This window comes from Oncorhynchus mykiss, chromosome 1 (genome assembly GCF_013265735.2).
Source record: "Oncorhynchus mykiss isolate Arlee chromosome 1, USDA_OmykA_1.1, whole genome shotgun sequence".
Classification (NCBI taxonomy): Eukaryota; Metazoa; Chordata; class Actinopteri; order Salmoniformes; family Salmonidae; genus Oncorhynchus; species Oncorhynchus mykiss.
Window position 1 is genome coordinate 22,461,799 of NC_048565.1, and position 26,275 is coordinate 22,488,073.

The 26,275-nt window shown below is 41.5% G+C and overlaps 1 protein-coding gene across 5 annotated transcripts; it reads right to left on the reverse strand.

The window, feature by feature from the left end:
• Positions 1 to 1,596: 1,596 nt before the first annotated feature.
• On the reverse strand, positions 1,597 to 25,752 carry LOC110509312 (serine/threonine-protein phosphatase 6 regulatory subunit 3). Of its 5 annotated transcripts, none has more exons than XM_021590452.2 (26): positions 25,508 to 25,750; positions 15,513 to 15,677; positions 15,151 to 15,384; positions 14,748 to 14,934; positions 14,500 to 14,637; positions 14,299 to 14,364; positions 14,102 to 14,214; positions 13,866 to 13,979; positions 13,140 to 13,269; positions 12,644 to 12,796; positions 12,251 to 12,409; positions 12,108 to 12,172; positions 11,791 to 11,906; positions 8,377 to 8,462; positions 8,141 to 8,227; positions 7,768 to 7,814; positions 7,001 to 7,055; positions 6,564 to 6,694; positions 6,310 to 6,431; positions 5,968 to 6,178; positions 4,844 to 4,941; positions 4,578 to 4,752; positions 4,239 to 4,256; positions 3,106 to 3,225; positions 2,872 to 2,964; positions 1,597 to 2,754 (listed from the first exon to the last, which is right to left on the reverse strand). In XM_021590452.2, the coding sequence occupies exons 3-26, from the start codon at positions 15,375 to 15,377 to the stop codon at positions 2,703 to 2,705; spliced, it is 2,763 nt and encodes a 920-aa protein (XP_021446127.2). In that variant the 5' UTR covers positions 15,378 to 15,384; positions 15,513 to 15,677; positions 25,508 to 25,750; the 3' UTR covers positions 1,597 to 2,702. The 5 variants fall into 5 exon arrangements, with proteins under 5 accessions (XP_021446127.2, XP_021445985.2, XP_021445936.2 ...); XM_021590310.2 differs by having other exon boundaries at positions 7,768 to 7,847; XM_021590261.2 differs by having other exon boundaries at positions 7,768 to 7,865; positions 25,508 to 25,749.
• Between the last annotated feature and the right edge of the window lie 523 nt (positions 25,753 to 26,275).

Consider the following 26,275-nt stretch of genomic DNA (forward strand, 5'->3'; position numbering starts at 1 on the left):
AAACTATAGTTTGTTAACAAGAAATGTGTGGAGTGTTTAAAAAACGAGTTTAAATGACTCCAACCTAAGTGTATGTAAACTTCCGACTTCAACTGTAGGTCACCGAATTTTGGATAAAAAAAAAGGCGAATTTCGCCGAAAGGTGACTAGTTTGCATACCTGTATGTAGCGAGTGTGGGGGTGGGGCTCAGTTTTTTTTTTTATAGTAATGTATACTTTTTGTTGTTGCTCAATCTGATGCATAAACCCCTGGTAGTCATCTTGGTTTTCATTTTAAGATTATTTTTTATCCTTCACGTTTATAACAATTTCCGACACTGGCAACTTTGTATTCGTAGTCAACTTTGTTGTGAAGTTAACAGCGGTCTATATCGGCAGTTTAGCGGAGATCTTCAGTGTATTAAGTGATTCGGTAGGGAAAAAACGCATCTAACAACGCACTTCACTGTTCTGTGAGTGGTCTGAGGCAGTAGGTAAATAACGTCCGTTTTCAAGTGCAACTTTAGTAGCGATGGCTTTTAATGATGCTCCTACGAAGTTGTTAACGATGAATTTAACCTTAAAATGCTTTTGGAAAACCAGGCCGTCACTGGGAAATAGTGCCACCTGCTGAAAACTTTGTCAGTACAACAATCGCATGACAACCTAATGGTCAACATCCTCAGAAAAGTTGCAATATAACTCAATTGATAATTGTTATGTATAGGTCTTTCTATTGTTTTGACCTCTTCATTCAGTTAGATTAAGTGTTAACATTTTATTTTTTACTCAATTTGGTATAGGTACAGGGTACAACAAACCACTCTTTGCTTTTAAAGTGAAGTTATCGTCTCAGAATTTCTGGGATTGGACAGTGCTCCCAATCTGAGACGTGCAGCTCAGAGGAGTGGTGGGTGTTTTTCTTCTGAACCTAGAATTTCACACATTCTTACCTAACCCTTGACTAGTGTTTCATGTGGGCTTTATACAATTCATGTTTTAAGTACAGACTAACAACTAGCTTTACACATATAAGTTAACTGACAAACACTCCTCCCCTCTCCCTGCAGCATTTAGACATGTTTGTTTTGTCACATACAGCTGATAAATGTAGTGAAATGTGTTTTACACGGTCAGCCATAGCCCCTGAAGCGAATTGGGGTTAAGTGCAGACATTTTCCCACCTTGTCTGCTCGGGTATTTGAACCAGCGACTTTTTGGTAACTGGCCCAATGCTTGAACCACTAGGCTACCTGCTGCGTGATAGATCAGGGCTGCTGAGAACAGTTTAAGTGAATGTAATGAACTAAATCTTATATTAACATTCATATTCAACTCTGACCTATTTCACAAGGAGGCGTGAGAGGATGTAGAAGTTCAGCAATACTCTTGGAGAATTTACCATTGAATAAACTTGAAAGCAAGTTGAGACAAGTCACAATTAGTAATTACAGTAAGACATCAGGAGTCTCCTGACAGGAGAATAATCAAACAGTGCCCTGAGTCAATGTCATGTTAGGAATAATTATCTTGAGATTAACACAATACAAGGTGAAATGTAATATCTGGGGAAAATAGGGTAGAAAAGTGCTTATATAAATAGTTTACCCCTTTCCCATTGCTGGCACAGATACCTTTTTATTAAAAAAAAGAATCAATGGTTGATGCATGATTGAAGCAATACCAAGAATATGCATTACATCCCCATCATTTTGCAGGTAGAAAGGTTGACTTGAGTGATACGGGAAAAGTTTTAAAATGGGACCCATTTACCACGAGCCTTCAGACAGTGTTAACACTCACTAGCTACATGCAACTGGAAACCATCTTCTACAGTTATTCATCTTGGGGTTTGTACAGTTTAATGTTGTCAAGGGGGAGAGAACATGGGTGTATTCATTACGCAATCTGTTTAGTTAAGAACCAAAACAGATTAAAATGAGTTTCTATTGGACAAATTCAGGTAGGTCCCTCCCCGTTCCGTTAAGAAATGCTTAATTAAAAAAAAAATGTTTTGCAACAGAATCTGCGGAATACATACACCCCCATGTGTATGGCTCTTAGTATCATCTACCTTAATAATAAATTAAGTTAAAAACTATACCAAAGGTTTTCAAATCTTGCTCATGTTGAAAGGATACAAGAAACATTTACAAAATAATACCTGTGGCAAAATAAACTTTGAATATTTAAAAATCATTCTGAATCCCTACTAACACGCGTACTGACAAATAGACCAACATTGGTTTCCAATTAACATTTCATGGCAGCTATTGTATTTAGTAGGAAATTTAATTTTTTGATTTTGTGCAGGAGGAAACCCTATCAAAAACAGCTTTTGGTCACACTAAGTGTTCCAATTGGTATATTTCAGTTATTAATCTTCTGTTACTGTATACATTTTTTTATAAAATATTTTATTCATACAATCATTTTAACTATATCAACATGACTATTTAACTGAGTGGCAAGATGGACAGAACCTCATAAGAACAATAGTATATAAACGAATGCAAAAAAAAAAATCTGTATCCATTACATTTCGCTCTTCATTCAGTTCCAACTTTCTGTACAACTGTCTGTAATAGCCTATTATGAATATTGCTGGTCCTGATCTGTTGAAGTTAGTGCAGCAGCAGCTCTGACTGGGCTTGCACTGCCCTCTACTGGTGATCCAGGCAGAGAGCTGTGAGTTGCAGGAACAGGCTGGCAGGAACCACATATCACACCGGGCCGTTCACAGCTGCCTCTGGTGAGGTCACACTCTGCTGTGTTCTGTAGGGGTGCAGAAAGAGAGGCTACAATGTAACATTCTGGATGACTACACTAGTTATAAGACATGCCAGACTGTGGAAATCCGCAGCACAACCTTTGATTCTAGCTGCCACTTACTTGGCTTTGTCCATTGCTGTTCCTTCTTCTAGAGGACCATTAACAGCATCACTGGAGACTTTAGATTTTTCTGTATCTGAATGTTTTGCACTGCTGAAAGGGAGGAAATTAGAGGAGCTCATGAGCTGCTGGTGGACAATTAGAACAGATACAACAGCATGTCTGAAAACAGCTCACTAGTGCTAGACCGTTCCAGTGAAGGTATGAGTTCACTGTATGGTCATGGAGCCAGACCTTGGTTTCAAACAGTTGCTGGCAGGCTGGACTGATGCAGACACACCCTTCTCTGGTGTTCTACTCTCCCCCACAGTGTACTTCGCAGATGTGTCCTCTGAGGTAGACTTCTCATCCTCACTGCAGAGGAAAGGAACAAATTTACAGAGCTCTTGCCATTTCTAAATATACAGACCCCCCCGTTAAGACAATGGCCAGAAAAGACAGACGCATGCAGAATGGGACAGAAAGACCACAAAGCGATGGGGTAAAGAAAAAAAGTGTTGAAATGTGGTTGGCGGTTAAAAATGGATGCAGGGATCATAATGTACACTAAATGGAAAGCAGCAGCAAATTCTCTGACCATCCACTTACAGGAGTTTACCTCTTTAAGGGTGAGCTTGCTTTGAGGAGCAGAGCATGGGGTGATTATGACCATTTTAGAAACTCACTGAATGGATCAAACTCATGTCAGCCATCAGTCTTGCTTTTTGTCATTAAACCACCGCGATTACTATGCAAAACTAATACGCACCAGGACATTATGTATTTGGGTTCTACAGCCAAAGTTACATAATCATTGAAGAGGAAGTTGTAAGGTAAGCTATTTAATTTAACCAGGCAAGTCAATTTAGAACCAATTCATAATAACCTGGCACAGTTAAGTGTATTCACTAAAAACAACTACCTAGATAGCATTTTGAAGGTCTTTGATTTTTACATGCAATTTAAAAAATGAAGCTAATTTCAAGTAGAGCCGAGTTTTGCATGATAACAGGCTTACTCTACTGCTAGTCTAAGACTCATCTCTCCAGTTTATTCCAGCCACCTCAATGCCATGTGCTGCGAACTGAAGCCAATGAGATACCAGCACAGGGAAGGGTGGATACATAATGAAGACCGCTTTCGCCAATCCACACCACAAAGAGAAAATGGCCAATTCAGAAAGCCTGGGAATGGCTAATCCTGAGTGCCGATGGCCATTTCATGACATCATTGAGGACGAGCAACGACCAAATCATTACATCGGAGATAGACATGCATATGGAGATGGCAAAATAATTAATAATTTACAAATAAACAAAACTAAAACTCAGTGGCTGACATGAAAACAAGACACAGCAGACTTTTCCCCCCCAATTGGCTGTACATACCGATAAGATTTCAACACTCTGAAGCCACACGCACACCAGAGAGAAAGAGGAAGCTCATGTTGTAAGTGTTGCAGTTAAAGTGAAGGACAGTTTCTCAAACAACAAAAGGACAGCAATGTAGGTTGGGAAGATTTGGTGATACGTAAATGGTACATCGATATTTATACAAGTCAACTGGAGTGTCCCTGCCTTGCCTGGCTGGAAATCACCCAGTGTAGGGAGAAAACTTGGCAAGGCGCAGAGGTCAATTCCACATGCACTGTGAGGTGAATGGCTGTGTTGTAAGGGAAGGATTGGTGACAGGGGGAAAGGGGTATGGTGTGTTATCAGAAGCCGTACCTCTTGAAAACAGCCGTTTCAGTTTTGGCATCTACAGTAAGGCTAACTGTCTCCTTCATGGATCCATTGGTGACCGTCTCAGTGGTGATAGTCTCCTCCGCGTCCGAGCCTCCGGCTTTCCTTCCAGGGGAGCTGGCTGGCTGGGCTGCCTCGTCCCCTGGCCACTGGTCAGAAACTGGGACATCACACAGGGATAGCATCATTACAGTGATCAATGAGTAAGAAGTAAAATGCTTATTCCTGTATGGCACTGTGGCAAAGCTCACCTTCAGGCTGCAGTGGTGCGTTGACACCCAAGGGGTCTCCTGTCCCTATGCAGGTCTCCATCGCTACTGGGGAATTGTTCCTCAAAGGATCTTTGGGGCTGGAAGATCAAAAGTAAAAGGTCTTTAATTTGTCCTCCTAAAATAGCCAAAATCAAATATAGAATGCATGGAAAGGGAATAAACTGAACACCAGTCACCACCATCCAAAAGTATGTGGACACCTGCTTGTCGAACATCTCTTTCCAAAAATTATGCTCATTAATATGGAGTTGGTCCCCCCCTTTGCTGCTATAACAGACTCCACTCTTCTGGAAGGCTTTCCACTAGATGTTGGAACATTGTTGCAGGGACTTGCTTCCATTCAGCCACAAGAGCATTAGCAAGGCCAGGCACTGATTTCATGCTATTAGGCCTGGCTCGCAGTTGGCGTTCCAATTCATCCCAAAGGTGTTTGATGGGGTTGAATTCAGGGCTCTGTGCAGGCCAGTCAAATTCTTCCACACCGATCACAACAAACCATTTCTGTATGGACCTCGCTTTGTGCAGTGGGGCATTATCATGCTGAAGCAGGAAAAGGCCTTCCCTAAACTATTGCCACAAAGTTGGAAGCACAGAATCGTCTAGAATGTCATTGTATGCTGTAGCGTTAGTGAGTGTTGCAACCGGGGACGGACTATTTTTAAGCGCTTCAGCACTCAGTGGTCTCGTTCTGTGAGCTTGTGTGGCCTAACACTTTGCAGCTGAGCCTTTGTTGCTCCTAGACGTTTCCACTTCACAATAACAGCACTTACAGTGGACCGGGGTAGCTCAAGCAAGGCAGACATTTGATAAACTGACTCGTTGAAAAGGTGGCATCCTATGACAGTGACATGTTGAAAGTCACTGAGCTCTTCAGTAAGGCCATTCTACTGCCAATGTTTGTATATGGAGATTGCATGACTGTGTGCTTGGTTTTTTACACCTGCCAGCAACGGGTGTGGCTGAAATAGCCAAATCCACTAATTTGAAGGGGTGTCCACATATTTCTATATAGCATGTACATGGGAGGATAACAATATGGAAACGTGTGCGGCAATCGTGCCACATAAAGTCTTGGGACCGAGGCTGGTGGAATGAACCCTTACTTGACTGGTGAGAAGTTGCTAGAGAAGTCTGCCCAGCCCGTGGCTGTGTCAGGGGAAGCATTGGGGGAGCTCCATCCCGCAGATTCTGGTAGGACTGCAGGGGAGGAAGGGGATGCTGTGGCAGTAGTGGTGGCTGGGCCAGGTGCTCTGATCGACGTAGAACTCCCAGTGTCCATGGGTATGTCGTCAAAGTTAGCTGTCCACACAGGCCCTGAAACAACAGGGCAACCGTCACAAAAAAGCCAGCCAAGACAAATCATGCAGCATTTTCTTGAGGAGATCACACCAGACAGACCTACCTAACCACCAACCCAACCGTGTCAGTCCGGGACAATCACTCACCCTCACCCGTGTCCACCTCCATTCTGTCATCAGAGCTGGCGTTGTTAGGCTCAAAGGGATCACGTTTCACATCCTCCTCCTCAGAGTCTGTGCTCTCCTCACTATCTGTACTGCCAGAGCTCCTAATGGTTCAAGTCACAAAATGGACAGAAGTCTTTAAAATAATCAGCAGGTGCCTTGAATAGGCCTCAGAAGGTAAGCCGTTAGTCATTTCAGATATTTAATTTACTTATGGCCAAAAGGCGCTGCCGTACCGAGGACATCTCTGAGCTTCAGGTGCGAAAGTGATATCTTTCTCATCCCAGATGTCCTCCTCATCAGAGCCTGCATCTTCAAACTGCTGGATCTTCTCCTTACAGCAGGCCTCAAACAGAGCTATATTTGCCTGGAAGACAACACCAGTACCAGGGTAAAGCACAAGATGCACAAAAAGACATGCTTCCACTTCATTTACTGTACATGGAGAAAAAACAAAGAAAATAAGTATGTGCACCTTTTTCATATTCATAAGTAAAGGAATTTCAAACATCAGCATTGGCTAATACTATGTACAGCATTATAAAAATGGTGAACTTCAATGTTTTGGGAGTTAGTGTAGCAGTTTTATTTTTACTACATCTAGCCTAGAGCACAGTTGGAAAGGACAACCATTTCTATATAATTGTATAATACATTACATTAAAATACTTACACTTTCATTTGTATTCAAGGAAAAATTGATGTCTGATATTCTATCAAAGGGAATACTGAAATGTTAAAGAAAAGAGTTTAGTTTAGTTATATTAGTGAGACAATGACTTCACAAAATGGCTTCAGGACTCCTCCCGACAGAGGCCCAGTAACAGGTAGAAGGACAATGATGGCACACTAACTCACATTAAAAACAGCTTTTGCAGAAACCCCATCAGCCATTCTCCACAGGAACCCAAACACTAGCAGATTCCCCACATAACAACCAGATCCAGACAGAAGTGGCATAGAGGGCAGAAGTGTGCTACTTACTCCAAACTACACTGAATTTTCCAATTACAAAGTTACTGTTCTAGACTCTGGTCCAAGCAAACCACCAGTCTATTGACAGTGACAAGTATTTTGAACTTTACAGTCATGTATCCAATTTAATGGTAGGCCTGTATAATAACAGCTAGTTATATGGAATCATAAAGAAATTTGACTCGTGTGTTGCCGAATTCAAACTGGCATCCAATTTAGATACAGCTTTATTTCTCCACACTAGAGATATCACTATCCAAACAGTGGCATTTATTTTCATATGTAGATGTTAAATTACAAACATGTGACCTAAACCTTGTGCAGAGAAAGAAACTGGTTTGCACACCTTTGCTACGTTAAACAGATAATATATTAGAGTTCTAGTCTCCCCAAACCCTCATTAAAAAACCACAACCAATGTAATAGTAGGTTATGAACAAAACATCATGCAGGATCAGTACTCACTCCACGACATCATCCTGATCGGCAAACTCTTCGTCATTGAAGCCAAACTGCTCAATAAAATTGGACGTCATTTGTTGCATCTGATAATCAGAAAAGGCCTGGCAAACCCAGGACCAACGATAATGATATAGTCTTGGCACTTACAAAAGTCTTCAAGTTCTACAATTCAAAACAATTGGCTAGTACTGTAGCTATTGGTTAATAGTCAAGATTAAGAGCACATGCATACTTACATGTTTAATGTTAGTTTTTAAATCATATATCAGTACTACTACGAGACAAGTCCAGTATAATAATGTTATCAACAATTACAAACACTATAAATATGCAGATTTAGCAGTGCGTCTACAGTCTTATCCAGTTACAGACTTACCTGTTGTAGAGAGGAATCCTGGTGGAATCCGCTGTCCTTGAAGTCTACCTCATCATCACTGGATGAGTGAATATGGTGTGTGTTCACCTAGGGCACAATGCAAACAACCTTATTACTAAGAGGACAACCATTAGACCTTCTTCAAACAGCTTTGGCACTACTGGCACCTCAACTTCCAGTGTAAATACTTTGCAAACATTTTGGCATCGAGTAACAGGTGTCTGGATCAGACTTACTAGGTCTACAGTGTTTCTCTTGTTTGTGTCAGCTAGCTGACCAGAAGTGAAGGCCTCCCATCTCTCTTTGTCATCCTCTGTGAGCTCTGAAACACAAAGCAAAACGAATGTTATTAGTCACAGGCACCGAATACAACAGTAGACCTTAGAGTGAAATGCTTACTATCGAGCCCCTAACTAACAATGCAGTTAAAAAACAACATAAGAAATAAAAGTAACATGTAATTAAAGAGCAGCAGTAAAACAATAGCAAGACAACACACAGGGGGGGCACCGGTTAGTTAAGGTAATATGTACACGTAGGTAGAGTTATTAAAGTGACTATGCATAGATGATAACAGAGTAGCAGCACAGCGTAGCAGCCGTGTAAGAGGGGGAGAGGGGGTGCTCTCGATGGCGCAGCTGTGGAACCTTTTGAGGATCTGAGGACCCATGACAAATCTTTTCAGTTTCCTGAGGGGGAAAACGTTTTGTCATGCCCTCTTCACGGCTGTCTTGGTGTGCTTGGACAATGTTAGTTTGTTGGTGAAGTGGACACCAAGGAACTTGGAAGCTCTCAATCTGCTTCCACTGCAGCAGAGTCGATGAGAATGGGGGCGTGCTTGGTCCTCTTTTTCCTGTAGTCCACAATAATCTCCTTTATCTTAATCACGTTGAGGGAGAGGTTGTTGTCCTGGCACCACACAGCCAGGTTAGGACCTCCTCCCTATAGGCTGTCTTGACATTTTTCAGGCCTACCACTGTTGTGTCATCTGCATACTTAATTAATGATGGTGTTGGAGTTGTGCAGTCATGAGTGAACGGGAAGTACAGGAGGGAACTGACCACGTACCCAAGGGGCCCGTGTTGAGGATGTGTTGTTACCTACCCTTACCACCTGGGGGTGGCCCGTCAGGAAGCCCAGGACCTAGTTGCAGAGGGAAGTGTTTAGTCCCAGGGTCCTTCGCTTATTGATGAGCTTTGAGGGCACTGTGGTGTTGAACACTGAGCTGTAGTCAATGAATAGCATTCTCACATAAGTGTTCCTTTTGTCCAGGTGTGAAAGTGCAGTGTGGAGTGCAATAGCGACAGCATCATCTGTGGATCTGTTGGGGTGATATGCAAATTGGAGTGGGTCTAGGGTTTCTGGGATAATGGTGTTGACGTGAGCCATGACCAGCCTTTCAAAGCACTTCATGGCTACAGACGTGAGTGCTACGGGTGGGTAGTTATTTAGGCAGGTTACCTTAGTGTTCTTGGCACAGGCACTATGGTGGTCTGCTTAAAACATGTTGGTATTACAGACTCGGAGAGGGAGAGGTTGAAAATGTCATTAAAGACACTTGCCAGTTGGTCAGCGCATGCTCGCAGAACACGTCCTGGTAATCCGTCTGGCCCTGCTGGCCCTGTTGACCTGTTTAAAGGTCATCACATCGGCTGCGGAGAGCATGATCACAGTCTCCCGGAACAGCTGATGCTCTCATGCATGTTTTAGTGTTACTTGCCTCGAAGCGAGCATAGAAGTAGTTTAGCTCGTCTGGAAGGCTTGTGTCACTGGGCAGCTCTCAGCTGTGCTTTCCTTTGTAGTCTGTATTGGTTTGCAATACCCTCCACATCCGATGAGCGTGAGAGCCGGTGTAGTACAACTCAATCTTTGTCCTGTATTGACGTTTTGCCTGTTTGATGGTTCATTGGAAGGCATAGCAGGATTTCTTAGAAGCTTGTGGGTTAGAGTCCCACTCCTTGAAAGCAGCAGCTCTAGCCTTTAGCTCAGTGCGGATGTTGCCTGTAATCCATGGCTTCTGGTTGGGTATGTACGCACGGTCAATGTGGGGACAGCGTCATCGATGCACTTATTGATGAAGCAAGTGACTGATGGTGTACGCCTTAATGCCAACGGAGGAATCCCGGAACATATTCCAGTCTGTGCTAGCAAAACAGTCCTGTAGCTTAGCATCCGCTTCATCTGACCACTTTTTTATTGATCTAGTCACTGGTACTTCCTGCTTTTTTTATTTATTTTAATTGTACCTTTATTTTACTAGGCAAGTCAGTTAAGAACAAATTCTTATTTTCAATGACGGCCTAGGAACAGTGGGTTAACTGCCTGTTCAGGGGCAGAACGACAGATTTGTACCTTGTCAGCTCGGTTACTAGTCCAACGCTCTAACCACTAGGCTACCCTGTAAGCAGGAATCAGAAGGATAGAATTATGGTCAGATTTGCCAAATGGAGGGAGAGCTTTGTATGCGTCTCTGTGTGTAGAGTAAAGGTGGTCCAGAGTTTGTTTTTCCTCTGGTTGCACATTTAACATGCTGATAGAAATTTGGTAAAACGGATTTAAGTTTCCCTGCATTAAAGTCCCCGGCTTCTAGGAGCGCCGCCTCTGGGTGAGCGTTTTCTTGTTTGCTAATGGTGGAATACAGCTCATTCAATGCTGTCTTACTGCCACAGTCAGAGACTGGCACTATGTAAACAGCTACTAAAAATACAGATGAAAACTCTAGGTAGATAGTTTGGTCTAAAGCTCATCATGACATACTCTACCTCAGGCATGCAACAGCTCGAGACTTCCTCAGATATCGTGCACCAGCTGTTATTTACAAAAATACATAGCTGCCACCAGACACCATGGTTCTATCCTGCCAGTGCAGCGTATAACCAGCCAGCTGTATGTTGATAGTGTCGTCTTTCAGCCACGTCTCCGTGAAGCATAATATATTACAGTTTTGAATGTCCCGTTGGTAGATTAATCTTTCGCGTAGGTAATTTATTTTATTGTCCAAAGATTGCACATTTGCTAGCATAACCGAAGGCTACTGTGTTATTGACTTGTTAATTGTTTACTTACTCCATGTGTAACTTTGTGTTGTCTGTTCACACTGCTATGCTTTATCTTGGCCAGGTCGCAGTTGTAAATGAGAACTTGTTCTCAACTAGCCTACCTGGTTAAATAAAGGTGAAATAAAAAATAAAAAGTGGGGGTTTATTTGATCGCCTACGAATTCTCAGAAGGCAGCCCGTACTGGCCACTTTTCCTCCGCCTCCTCTTCACGTAAATCACAGGGATCTGGGCCTGCTTCCGAGAAAGCGGTATATTGTTCGCGTCGGGCTTGTCAGACTCGTTAAAGGAAAAAAAGGATTTTGTCAGTCCGTGGTGAGTAATCGCAGTCCTGATGTCCAGAAGTTATTTTCGGTCATAAGAGACGGTAGCGGAAACATTATGTGCAAAATCTGTGAAAAAATAAGTTGCAAATAAACGAACAAAAAACAATCGATTGGGGGCACGTAAAAACGTCAACCTTCTCCAGCGCCATTTTATGAGTCACACATATAAATAACACAAGATTAGTCTATTCCACCTCAATACAGTAATTCATTTTAGGAGCTCCAACTTAATTTCTGATGGGACATGACACCTCAAAGCACACTCACCTGAGATGAGCTGCTGTATCTTCGCACCATTGGGGCCCTTGTCACTGTTGTGCACTATTGAGTTGGCTATTCTGGTCAAGTGCCCCATGTAGCCCCGTCTACGTCCACCCTCACCCCTGAAACAGGAAAAACACGCGTATTGAAGCCTATATGAACATTATGGTGACATTTCTTACACTACATTCAGCCTTGTTAAGGGTAAAAACCAAACAGCTCATAAGAGAGTTAGAAAAATATGCAAAGTCCAGTGGTCTAGTAACAATAGCATTATGGTCTAAAATTCATAGTGGAATGAGAAAAAAGACAACAGTACTTACTGCTCCTTCTCATTGGAGCTCCATGCATCAAGAATTCTCTGGATAAACTGGCACTTCTGAAACAGCTAAAACACAGAGCAAAAAGCAGTTAATTGACTTGTCTGACATGAATGCCATCGATATAAAGGGTGATAAAGCCTCACGTGTTTGATGAGGTGGCTTTCTCTGACAGGCTCTTGGTCCTGATCTCTGTTGATTTCGGGGTTTTCACTTTGGGCTGGGGGCATTGCTAGGATCATCGCAGTGCAGATTTCAACTTGTATATGTAGGAAGTTATTCCATATATAGTTGAAGTACATGTCCTGAGAATAAATGGAGAGAGAAAGACAGCCATTAATTACACATCCCAAATCTAGTTGTTGAAATGCTCATCATTCCTGTTGACCTTGGTTATGAGATGGGGTAGTAAGGGAACCAGTGTCAAAAGAAAGTGAAAACCCTGTGCACAGCATTAAGTCTAGATCATGGTGCTGGTTTTGGTAGGAAAAACTAGTACGCCAAAACAAGTAAAAAACACAAAAAGACAGGCAACTGACAAGTATGACTCCAAGAGTGTTGAGGTTGATCAGCTCCATGTTGATAATATGAGTGTTGGTCTGCAGGAGGCTGGCCACAAGACGGACCACACTCAACCGGGTGTTGCCCACTGGGGGGTCCAGCATGCCCCATGTGGTTTTCATGATATTCTTCTGCAAATGTGGGGATGAAAGGAACAATCAGGGTCTCGTTCAGTCTATATTCATTTAACTTGGTAATGCAAATAAAACCACCATTGGGGTGCACATGTAGAGTCAATTAGAAGAAGGACCACCCTCTGAAGATAAATGACTCAAAGTTAAAAAGTTTGAGATAGCAGGATCACAAAAAACAGAAATGTAGTATAAGTTTATTGAAAATATTGTGGTAGTTATATTTCACTCAAGTGGATAGCAAGGAGGACAACCTACTCTAATGAGCTTACTAATCTAAGAAATGTGTGCACTTTTTACTGTGTGTGTGTGTGTGTAACACTATAGGTATGTAAAGTATTACCTTTGGGGGTTCCAGCAGCAGTTGATGGAAGTCTTTGAGCCTGGGCCTGACAGCCTCCAGAATGCTCTGATTGACTGAGAAGGATGGGTGGCTCATACCAGGGGGACAGATCTCCAAATGGCCTTCGAACCTGTACATGACAAAAAGTATTTAGTATTTTATTAGGATCCCCAAAGCCACAGCTACTCTTCCTGGGGTCCACATAAAACACATTAATAGACAAGGTCAGAACTATGTGCATTTAAAAAATACACAATTGCATACATTTATTCCATCATAATAATAATAATAATAATAATAATAATAATAATGTGATTCATAGACACTACTGAATGCAAGTGTAACACACAAAAACGGAAATGCAATAAGGAGGTGCGTTGTCAAACCGGCAGACACTTCTCGTTAGATTCCCGACATGAATAAAGCCACCTTGTTTCTATAGTAACTGGGTCTCCAGGGGTATTATAGACTTTACAGTTATCACCCGCAATGTGTTTGAGGTAACATGTAATCTCTTAAACTTGCAAGCCTTTTGTTACAGTTACCACCTGCTATGGGTATCATTAGGTAAAGTGCAACATTCATTAACATGCAGAAATAACCAGGACTTGAACAAAAGAGCAGCATATCAGACAAGTCTAACAACTCATCACTAATAGTATCTTAAAACACTATACCACACAACCAAACCAACATCAAACCCAAAACAGGACATTGTGAACTTACGCTGGTCTTCGTGTCTCAAAGAGTGTCAGGAGAATCTGAATTACACTGACTATGGCAGAGTCATTTTTCTCTTTGTCAAAGATGTTGGATAGCAACTGCTCCACAGTCTCTTGTCTGAGAAATGGGAGGGGGATAAAATATCATGCTTTTGCCAGGACAATAAAGTCATACTTTGAATATCATGATAGCAACAAGTTTTCTTCGCTGAAAGAATCAAGCAGAGGTTGTTGATTTACTTTTCCAGTGTGGCCAGTAAGGGATCAGGCTCAGAGCAGCCCTGCACTTGGAACATCTGATCTCTGCTGAGGCGGATTATTTCACACAGAGACTGGGATGCGTTGGAGTGCCTCTGCGTGAGGAGAGAGAGAGACTTGTAAAAACACTGTCTGAAGAAACAGTACTCCACACAAATGGTTAATGAAATGCAACTTACATCCTCATCCTGAGAAGGTTGGACCATATCAACAAGCCTCTGGATCACCTTCTCCTCATTCAGCCACTGTGGATGAATAAGTTACAGGTGATTAATTAATCATTAAGAAAATGGACAGGTGTCATCATTAAGTTACAGGTGATGATTAATCATTAAGAAAATGGACAGAAACTTCAAAACTAAGAAAACTCCAACACTCACATTTAAGACATCTTGTCTGAGCTGCTGTGGTTCAATGCAGGTCAGCATTCTGAGCAGCAAGTCCATGATGGCGGAGGTCCCTATGTGTTTAATCATTAAGTCCACAAAGTCTTCCCTCTTCCGCAGAAACTCCACAATCTACAAGAGATAGTTTGTTTAGAAGACACTCTTCTTCTCAAGCTTTAACAAGACACGGCAGCATGTTCAAAATCACACTGATTATGACTAGCGGTCTGTACTGATCTCACCTGTTCTGGTTTCCTGCCGATGAGGATGCTAAGGACCTTGCTGAAGAAGCTGGCCAGTAAAGGGTTGAGTGGAGAGTCCCTTTGCAAAAATCCATAAAGTTTCATCAGCAAACTTTCATCTTCTCCCAGTCTGTCATTGATCTGTCCAACGTCCGAGGTAAGGAGTTCACACGATATGTTGGGGTACCTGCAAATAGCGCAAATACATCATTTGGTGATTTACCGAGTACAGCTGGCCAACTACACAAAACACAAAGTTCCTGTATTAATGACAGCCTAGCAAGTCATGCTTGCCCCCTTGGGGTTGTAAGGGTATTCCCTTATGACGTAAACACATGAACGCAAGGGAAGCTGAAAGAAATTCAGAATCATTCTCAAAACCGTGTGTATGAATCTCACTCACTTGTACTTGATCTTCTCCTCTACATCATCACTTGGCTCCTGTGTGATGTAGGTGACCAGGTCCACCATGCACTGAGGCCGCACCAGGAAGTCCACCAGTTTGTGGTTCTGGGCCTTGCACTCCTGCAGAACATCCTCCTCGTCCATCACCTCAGTCAGAGTCACATCCTCCTTCTCCAGGAGGGTGTCAATGTGAGACGTTGTGTGTAGATCAAACTTCCAAAACATGATGCTTCTGCAAGGAAGTAAAATGGTCATAAGGCAAATGGGAAAACACTCAGTGACTAAAAGTACACGGCGCAGGTTGAGAGGAGGTAGTCAAATGGAAAGTAGGTGGTCAAACTGATAGCTTCACAAACGTACCTGACTGGGGTAGAGTCCGTCCAGAGGTTAAAAATAAAATAATGCTTGTGCTCTTTGGGAGTTCTGGCCCATTACAGGCTTCACAGACAGCAGTGACGAGAGACCTTTGGACACAGGACACATACAGCAGAATGACCACCTCGGCCTCAACAGATCAACGCACACCTGAAAGAAAGAACCGAATTTAGCCATCAGAGCATATTACTCCCTGCACTGGAAACAACTTTTGGTATTTACTATGTGAGATTTATTATGTTAAATATTAAGTGCTACTGAAACAAGTAGCAATTTAAGATATGTAATTAACTGAATTAACATTAATTTCTAAAATAAGTAATATGATAAACTGCTGAAAACAAATATTTAGCCTAGGTCATAAGACAAACAAAGCCCTAGGAAAGTATTTGGGCCGGTAAACCATGTTTTTTCCATCATGGTAGGAAAAGACTGCACTTCCTTGTCATCATCCCAACAACTTTGCCCAAAACAGAAGGTGTATGCACTTTTTGTTTAAACTTAAAAGCATTAAGAGAAGCTCTACTCAGCAAATCTCTCCTCATGCAAACATACTGGCAACGTCATTGCTTGCACAGAACTTGGTCAAATCACTGTCACATTTTAAAGGAAAATACCACTCAAACACCTATTGGTACCCCCACCCCCCAATTAGTTGATAGTTCAGAAATGTTTTGCATGCGATTATCAGCAGTCAAATTATAGGATTTTTAAGAAGCAAAGTGTCACATCATCATCATCATGATGCATTTTGCATCATCAGTCCAATATCTTATCTTGACATGCAAAAACCTTTGACTGTTAACAGCGGACTACTGAATACTACACCAAACGGTAGTTTGAGCGGAAACAAAGCAAACTCTCCTCCACTGTTTCGGTAAAGGACAGAGGGATGGGGCATGAAAAATGTAACAGTCAAATTCAGAGAGCTTTGGATGTATGGACTGACCATTATGATACCAAAATCATAGTTTTAACCATGTTGAGGCTATATAGTGTTTGTTTACTTTGATTACAAACATGGGAGTTAAAAAAAGCTTATATATGTTGGGTGCTGATGGGGTACAACAGTTGAATTAATCCCATGAAGCATTTAAGTTACATTCTTCAAGAATAAATGGGGACAAAAAACAAATTTAGAAGTAAAAAACTGATATAGCAACTGCTTATTTCCCCTTTAAGAGGCAACATAACACTGTGTTAAGAACTCGCTGTAGGAACCATGCAGTGAAATATGTTCAATGCACACAATAGGCATATGACTCAAAATAAACAGATTTTCCTCTGTGTACACCTGGCCCTCAGTACAAAAAAAACCTAAGTATTTTCTTGTGGGGAAGCCTGTGAGAAATAGGGTTAAAGGTTACATAGCAGCCATCTTGGCTTATGCTAAACCAGCACCTCAGATTCATCAATGGCTGAGAGGAAAAAGTTTATTCATAGACTAAGCGGCGGCTGGGGGAGAATTGACATTGGCCCCTGTCCAGGCACATGCATGCTTTGATGAAAGTGTGCAACTCAAATCATTGCTCTATGAAATACAAAACAATGTGATTTTCAAAACACCAGTACACAGAGGTCAAAATGAATGACATGGATAACATTGGTTGTCTGGCATTAATTCTGTCTACCATAGCCAACCAAATAATGAGTGTAAAACACTGATTTTATGATCAACCAGGAACACAACCGAAGACTGAACAAAGTCCCGTGCCACAAACAGCAATAGGCACTGTCAGCCATTAGTTTCCATCTATTCTAAATAGTGATGCAACGATGACATTTTTGGCCGATACCAATATCCAATATTTTCCATGCAAAAAAACCCTGATACCGATATTTAACATTTTTGCAGTCTTTTAAGCATGAGTTAAATAACGAACACACACGGACACAGCAGTCTAAGGCTCTGCATCTTAGTGCAAGAGGCGTCACTACAGTCCCTGGTTCGAATCCAGGCTATATCACATCCGACCGGGATTGGGAGTTCCATAGGGTGGCGCACAATTGGCTCAGCGTCGTCCGGGTTTGGCCGTCATTGTAAATAAGAGTTTGTTCTTAACTGACTTGCCTAGTTAAATAAAAGGTTACACACACACCAAAAAGTTGGCATTTTGTTGGCATTTACATATGTCCCCATAACCAGTAAAACAATCAAAACCGATTTCTTTCACTTACTTGCTGTGCCGTTTCATTGTTCAGTCATTTAATTTTGAACCAGGATTTATAATGGATGCCGTTTGAGTCTTTGCATGTCAAAAAATGTCAAATAACACTATTTGAAATGTCAAATAAGCTTGTTGACCAATCAGGACCTGAATATGACTGCACATTATAATTTAACGTGTTCATAAATGTACACAGTTATTACACATCGATTAGACTATCACTCGTATTTCATATGTCATCGATACGTACACTATGATGCTGGTAAAGTTGTCTCATGCACCTACAGTGCTGGTCATTAAAAAATGCTAGCTAGCTCACGGATGCAGTGTTCTTCCCCCAAAACATACAGTTGAAGTCAGAAGTTTACATACACTTACATTGTAGTCATTAAAACTGGGTTTTTAACCACTCCACAAATTTCTTGTTAAACTATAGTTTTGGCAAGTCGGGTAGGACATCTACTTTGCGCATGACAAGTCATTTTTCCAACAATTGTTTACAGAGAGATTATTTCACTATCACAATTCCAGTGGGTCAGAAGTTTATATTGACTGCCTTTAAACAGCTTGGAAAATTCCAGAAAATTGTGTCATGGCTTTAGAAGTTTCTGATAGGCTAATTGACATAATTTGAGTCAATTGGAGGTGTACCTGTGGATGTATTTCAAGGCCTATCTTCAAACTCAGTGCTTCTTTTCCTGACATCACGGGAAAATCAAAAGAAATCATCTAAGACCTCAGAAGAAAATTGTAGACCTCCACAAGGCTGGTTCATCCTTGGGAGCAATTTCCAAATGCCTGAAGGTACCACGTTCACCTGTACAAACAATAATACGCAAGTATAAACACTATGGGACCACGCAGCCGGCATACTGCTCAGGAAGGAGACGCGTTCTGTCTCCTAGAGATGAACGTGCTTTGGTGCGAAAAGTGCAAATCAATCCCAGAACAACAGCAAAGGATGTTGTGAAGACGATGGAGGAAACGGGTACAAAAGTTTCCACAGTAAAACGAGTCCTATATCGACAGAACCTGAAATACCATTCAGAAAGGAAGAAACCACTGTTCCAAAACCGCCATAAAAAAGCCAGACTGCGGTTTGCAAATGCACATGGGGACAAAGACCGTACATTTTGGAGAAATGTCCTCTGGTCTGATGAAACAAAAATAGAACTGCTTGGCCATAATGACCATAGTTATGTTTGGAGGGAAAAGGGGGAGGCTTGCAAGCCAAAGAACACCATCCCAACCGTGAAGCACAGGGGTGGCAGCATCATGTTTTGGGGGTTCTTTGCTGCAGGAGGGACTGGTGCACTTCACAAAATAGATGGCATCATGAGGTAGGAAAATGTGGATATATTGAAGAAACATCAAGACATCAGTCAAGAAGTTAAAGCTTGTTCGCAAATGGGCCTTCCAAATGGACAATGACCCCAAGCATACTTCCAAAGTTCTGTCAAAATGGCTTAAGGACAACAAAGTCAAGGTATTGGAGTAGCCATCACAAAGCCCTGACCTAAATCCCATAGAAAATTTGTGGGCAGAACTGAAAAAGCGCGTGAAAGCAAGGAGGCCTACAAACCTGACTCCGTTACACCAGCTCTGTCAGGAGTAATGGGCCAAAATTCACCCAATTTATTGTGGGAAGCTTGTGGAAGGCTACCCGAAACATTTTACCCAAGTTAAACAATCGAAAGGCAACGCTACCAAATACTAATTGAATGTATGTAGAGTTCTGGTCCACTGGGAATGTGATGAAAGCAATAAAAGCTGAAATAAATCTCTACTATTATTCTGACATTTCACATTCTTAAAATAAAGTGGTGATCCTAACTGACCTAAGACAGGGAATTTTTACTGGGATTAAATGTCAGGAATTGTGAAAACTGAGTTTAAATGCATTTAAATGATAAGGTGCATGTAAACTTTGACTTCAACCGTAGCAAAACGTCAATCTGTTTCAGTATATAGCTAGGTTTCATCATCTAAAATAACTATAATTTTAAAGACAGTTCTTATATGATTAATGGTGGTTGGACCCATCTATGTGAAGCTAGCCACAATAAGGATTAGCCACAATAGTGGACTACGCCGTTAGCCCTCAAAATAAGCCAAAGCTTATTTAACCCGTCAATAATTGACGGGTATCTTTTTTGACACGCAAAGTCCCAAAATGGCGTTCCATAGTATGTCATTACGTCATATACAGTGGGGAGAACAAGTATTTGATACACTGCCGATTTTGCAGTTATTCCTACTTACAAAGCATGTAAAGGTCTGTAATTTTTTTTAATCATAGGTACACTTCAACTGTGAGAGACGGAATCTAAAACAAAAATCCAGAAAATCACATTGTATGATTTTTAAGTAATTAATTTGCATTTTATTGCATGACATAAGAATTTGATACATCAGAAAAGCAGAACTTAATATTTGGTACAGAAACCTTTGTTTGCAATTACAGAGATCATACATTCCCTGTACACTCCTCCATACAGACCTTCTCCAGATCCTTCAGGTTTCGGGGCTGTCGCTGGGCAATACGGACTTTCAGCTCTCTCCAAAGATGTTCTATTGGGTTCAGGTCTGGAGACTGGCTAGGCCACTCCAGGACCTTGAGTTGCTTCTTACTGAGCCACTCCTTAGTTGCCCTGGTTGTGTGTTTCGGGTCATTGTCATGCTGGAAGACCCGACCACAACCCATCTTCAATGCTCTTACTGAGGGAAGGAGGTTGTTGGCCAAGATCTCGCAATACATGGCACCATACATCCTCCCCTCAATTACGGTGCAGTCGTCCTGTCCCCTTTGCAGAAAAGCATCCCCAAAGAATGATGTTTCCACCTCCATGCTTCACGGTTGGGATGGTGTTCTTGGGGTTGTACTAATCCTTCTTCTTCCTCCAAACACGGCAAGTGGAGTTTAGACCATAAAGCTCTATTTTTGTCTCATCAGACCACATGACCTTCTCCCATCCCTCCTCTGGATCATCCAGATGGTCATTGGCAAACTTCAGACGGGCCGGGACATGCGCTGGCTTGAGCAGGGGGACCTTGCGTGCGCTGCAGGATTTTAATCCATGACGGCGTAGTGTGTTACTAATAGTTTTCTTTGAGACTGTGGTCCCAGCTCTCTTCAAGTCATTGACCAGGTCCTGCCGTGTAGTTCTGGGCTGATCCCTCACCTTCCTCGTGATCATTGATGCCCCATGAGGTGAGTTCTTGCATGGAGCCCCAGACCGAGAGAGATTGACTGTCATCTTGAACTTCTTCCATTTTCTAAGAATTGCGCCAACAGTTGTTGCCTTCTCACCAAGCTGCTTGCCTATTGTCCTGTAGCCCATCCCAGCCTTGTGCAGTCTACAATTTTACCCCTGATGTCCTTACACAGCTCTCTGGTCTTGGCCATTGTGGAGAGGTTGGAGTCTGTGGACAGGTGTATTTTATACAGGTAATGAGTTCAAACAGGTGCAGTTAATACAGGTAATGAGGAGAACAGGAGGGATTCTTAAAGGAAAACTAACAGGTCTGCGAGAGCCAGAATTCTTACTGGTTGGTTGGTGATCAAATACTTATGTCATGCAATAAAATGCAAATTAATTACTTAAAAATCATACAATGTGATTTTCTGGATTTTTGTTTTAGATTCCATCTCTCACAGTTGAAGTGTACCTATGATTAAAAAAATTGACCTCTACATGCTTTGTAAGTAGTAAAATCTGCAAAATCGGCAGTGTATCAAATACTTGTTCTCCCCACTATAGGTATGCACGTCAGCTTTGACATCGATGTTAAACTAGACACCGGCCCAATACCAATGTTGGCATTTTTAGCTCATGTTGGCCGATTCCAAAAAATTGTTCACCGATATATTGTGCATCCTTAATTCTAACCATTGCCAGAGGGGTATATTACAAAGAAGGATAAATGAGTTAGCTGGCTAAGTTTCCTAAATATTCTGAAATAACTTTCTAAATTTGAGAAAAATAAACTTAAACTAGGCATGGTGCAATTGCCTCAACCAAAAACAGACATCTACATTGAACAAAAATATAAAATATGTGAAGTGTTGGTAACATGTTCCATGAGCTGAAATAACAGATTCCAGAAACGTTCCATACACACAAAATTCTTACATTTTACATCCCTGTTAGTGAGCATTTCTACTTTGCCAAGATAATCCATCCACCTGACAGGTGTTGCACAAAATAGTGTTGCACAGTATTACTTACCTGCCAGTGTTGTGGTTGGCTGTGATATTCATTGTACTATCTAGTTGATAGACCAAAAGTAAAAGGCTGAACTCACACTTGAGCCTTTTACTTTCGGTTTTGGTCCACCAGCTTCAAACAGCTGTAAAACCAGCTGTTTTTGGTAAATTAAAATATATTTCACAGCGATTTAGATGGTACAATGATTCCCTACACTAGTCAGTGCTTATTTTCTCAAACTGAAATTGAGCGAACAGCATAGAATTTTAGCAACCAGGAAATGATAGCGATTCCCACTAGATAAAACAGCTAGTCAAACCAGCTTTAGTATTTTGACAGATGCCATGCCGGCAGGAGAAATCAATAGGTGAATATCACAACACTGGCAGGTAAGTAATACTGTGAAACACTATAATTCTACTATTATCGCCAGATATATTGTTACAATGCAACCCCCTCCCCCCACCCCAAAAAAAATCCTGTGTAGCACTATTGATGAACCAGATTATTTATCAAGTTAACAGTTAGCTGGCTAACTTATTGATCCTGCTTTGTAGTAGCCCTCTGGTATAGCAAAAGTGTTTGCTCTCCTTGGAAAACAGCAGCTACTGAGAAGGCTTATGAGAGCACTTAATTCCAATTTCCATAATTTAAAGCTACAATGTGTAACTTTGTGGGGGACCACAACAAATTCACATAGAAATGTGAGTTCTAACAGATCTACCACCTCTTAGACTTGCTTTCAACGGGAATTAAAGATATGTGTACTATTTCTATGCTGAAGTTTCATTTTTGCATCTTTTACTTTTGGGTTTTGTACGCCAACTTCAAACAGCTGAATATGAAAACTATATTTCACAGGGGTTTAGATGGTACAATGATTCTCTACAAACTTAAACTAGGCAAACTATTAGAATTTTAGCAACCAGGAAATGGCAGAGCGATTTCTGCATGGTGCATATTTAAGGCATAACCCCATCAGCCCCAGTTGAAAAAGACAGGACACTCAAAGAATACTGGATAGCCAATCCCCAGTGGGTGAAAACAAAAACATGCAATATGTTCAATAAACCAGATTGGTGTACAAAGATGGTTGGTGTCCATTACTGGGCGTTACAGGAATGCCCCATACAAACACCCATCATAGATTTTCAACTACCTGTCCTTAGAAATACTTTTTTTCTCTCCAATGAAACGAGAACTAAGGAAGTATCTTTGAAATGTCTGTCTACAATTGCATGTGAAAAATGACCTTTCCGTTCTATCCCTGGGGGGGGGGGGCAAAGTATTTGCAATAGTTTGTCCTGAACAGAACCATTTTAAATTTTCTTCGTTCCACTGTTCCAACCAGCAAAATAAAAGTTCCGAACCAGTTCGAACCAAAAACAAGTACCGGTTTATATGTTTCTGTTCTTTTTAAAAAAACATTATTTTTTTTAAATCATATTGTTTTTACATTTAGCTATACCCCTACACAGACTCGGTACCCCCTATTTATAGCCCCATTGTGTAACCTTTTTCCTCACTAGTTTATTGTATAAATATTTTCTGAAAACGGCATTGTTGGTTATGGGATTGTACGTAAGCATTTCACTATTAGGTTGCATGTGACAAATACAATTTGATTTTAAATTAAATTACTTCACCAATCATGCAGTGCAGATAGAGCAGCTTGCTATGGAGCAGACAAGCTATAGCTCAGTGAGTTGTTTTCATGGATGATGGACAGCCAAGTAAGTGTAGGGTGCGAGATGCAACTGAAATTTTGCAAGTGGGGAGAGAGTGAGAGGATGAATGAGGCTGAGCTTGAAGCACTGGGCATCTTGTGATGACACACTGAATAAAGCCCACAGAATTATACCAACGGAGGAGCGGCTTCTACGGAGGAACTTTGAATGTCTTTGAACTTCAGTTGTCTTAATGTTGTACCAGAGCTAGCTATCTAACAAGCTTGTGTGTGCAGAGCGGCACCAGAGATAAAACCACGTCTTACCTTTTTGTGGTTAACGAGGCCAATGTGAAATGTAATAACTATAGTATCCCTAGCTAGCATTCAAAAAGTTAATACATTGTCTAATTAAAAACCTCTTCCCATTATCTGAATAACATCAGCTACCTGCCCCTCCTTCGGGGGGAGTGGCAGGTAGCCTACAAGCCGCAAACACAGCTAAAGACTTTCAATTGGCAGCCAGACACTGGAAGAAGTTAATGATTGACAGGGGAGAGTGCTTTGTGTAAGCATTTTGTTTAATTTGTTTGTGTTCCCATGGTTTTAAAATAACAGTTCTGTTCCAGAACAATATAGGTCACTTTCGTTCCCAGTTCTGTTCCTTGAATATATATACGTTTTCCTTTTCCAGGGTCTGTTCCCTGAACCAGTTCCAACACCTGCTCCCCCCCACACAGAATCTAGAAGGAATAAACTATTGCTATGAACAGGTTAGTTAAAAAATCTATGGTGGCGGATTGTATGGGGCTTTTCTGTAACGCCCAATGATGGACACATTATCAGGTGTACAACCTGTAGCTACTGTTCCATGTAAACTAAACTAGAACGTGTCATCCAACCTAGGTAATGTGTTTTGCTATAGGCTTACTTTTGTTTGCCAAGTATAATACATTGCCCAGAGCAAAGGGCTACATATACGTTACATTGCTGTTTTCCCTAACAAGTGGGGCTAATTGCTGTTCAGTGTTCGTACTGTACACTACTTTTACGAGTCTGCTATCAAGCTAGGTAACTTAACTAATATAGAGATATATCAGGACAAGCTGGAACTAGCTAGCTGGTTATGTAACGTTAACTATTGGGATCAGAAACTGAACTAGCTAAATGCAATACTTCGCGTGACTTGGAGAATCTTAAAACAATTCAAAGACGACTTAGCTAGCTACATACAACACATCAATAGACCGCTAATTGATAGCTAACTAGCCAAGTTGGCTAACTGGAGTTTGAGAACAAAACAACAAGTTAGCAAAATACAAAAGTGTTTTCCCGGTATCTCCAAGCTAGGTAACTAGTTAGTAGTTAACTACTTCAAAGCATATTTACCCGAAAAGCAAACGCTAACTAGCCAACAAACATGAATGTTACCCACCTAGCCGGATATTGGTTAGCTAGCTAGGTAACATAGATGTCAACAAGGTTGTTATTTTGGAAGACTTGACGCTCCAACTATGGTATCTACTTTAGTTAGCTAAAACATACCAACATCTGTAAAGAGGAAAGAGGTATAAACACTGTTGGATAACATGCAAACTAGCTAGCTAACTCTGGTTAGCAAACGTTAGCATTTTCGGAAGTACCCTAACCAGAGCACAGGCCAAACCAAACGGTGTCGAACACTAAAATACGGCTAACGTTAGCTAACAATATTGTGTATTTCAATCGACCCCAGTCGACTTTCAGTCCCACATAATAACAATAACTTACCTTAACTATTGACTACAAGATACAACAAGTGAAATACATCGGTGTAGCAACGTTACCGGGAGCTAACGAGAAAATGCTAAAGTTAGTGTTGCTCCGGTTAGCGAGTTAGCTGGTCCAGTGCTGTTCGTGTCTCCTCAGAACTGCATGGAATAGCAAGCAAGTACGTACCGATAAACAGCGGTATATGGCGAGTCCCCGGCATGTAGCTTATTGATCCATTAGCCTAAAGTGTTAAAAGCGAGGAACATTCAAATCCTAAGAAAAAAAATTAATGTTTACAAGTGATTCTGACAGGCGCGAAAAGGTAGACCATCAGAGAGCACTTTTCAAGATGGCGGTTCCATCAACTTCAACGACCCCTTCCCCCACCACAACTGAAGTATCTACCTGTCAATCAAACATACTGGTGGCGCTCTATTGGCTATGAATTACGCCAATTAGACCTACTTCTAGCGAGTTCAGTCTTGTGATTTGGTACTGTACACTGCATACTGTCCACTCCTTTGCGGTAAAAAACATTGCCGCGTCGAGATACTCCCATTTTCCGCAGATAGAGGAGGGTGGAACGCGTGAAAAAACAAGGAAGGGATTCGATTATGTGGGAGGAGTTAACACTGAGTGAAAAGTGATTTCTTACGTTTTGGAGCTGGACTGCAGGGATGCAAACTAGTCACCTTTCGGCGAAATGTGCCGTTTTTAATCAAATAATTCGGTGACTTATATGATTCGTGTAGATCCGATGAGAAAAGTTTTTGGGGAAGAGGCTTTGAATCACTACTGGCTGTAAGCGAACGAGTGATGCGCGTTTGGAGCAATACTGGCTGTTCCCAAGGCTCAGCCAATCGTTCACATAAACAGAATGCAGCACGAAGAGATAAGAGACAGGCAATTTGCTAGTTACAGTATTAGCGTGCACTCTGGAAAGACAGCGGAAAG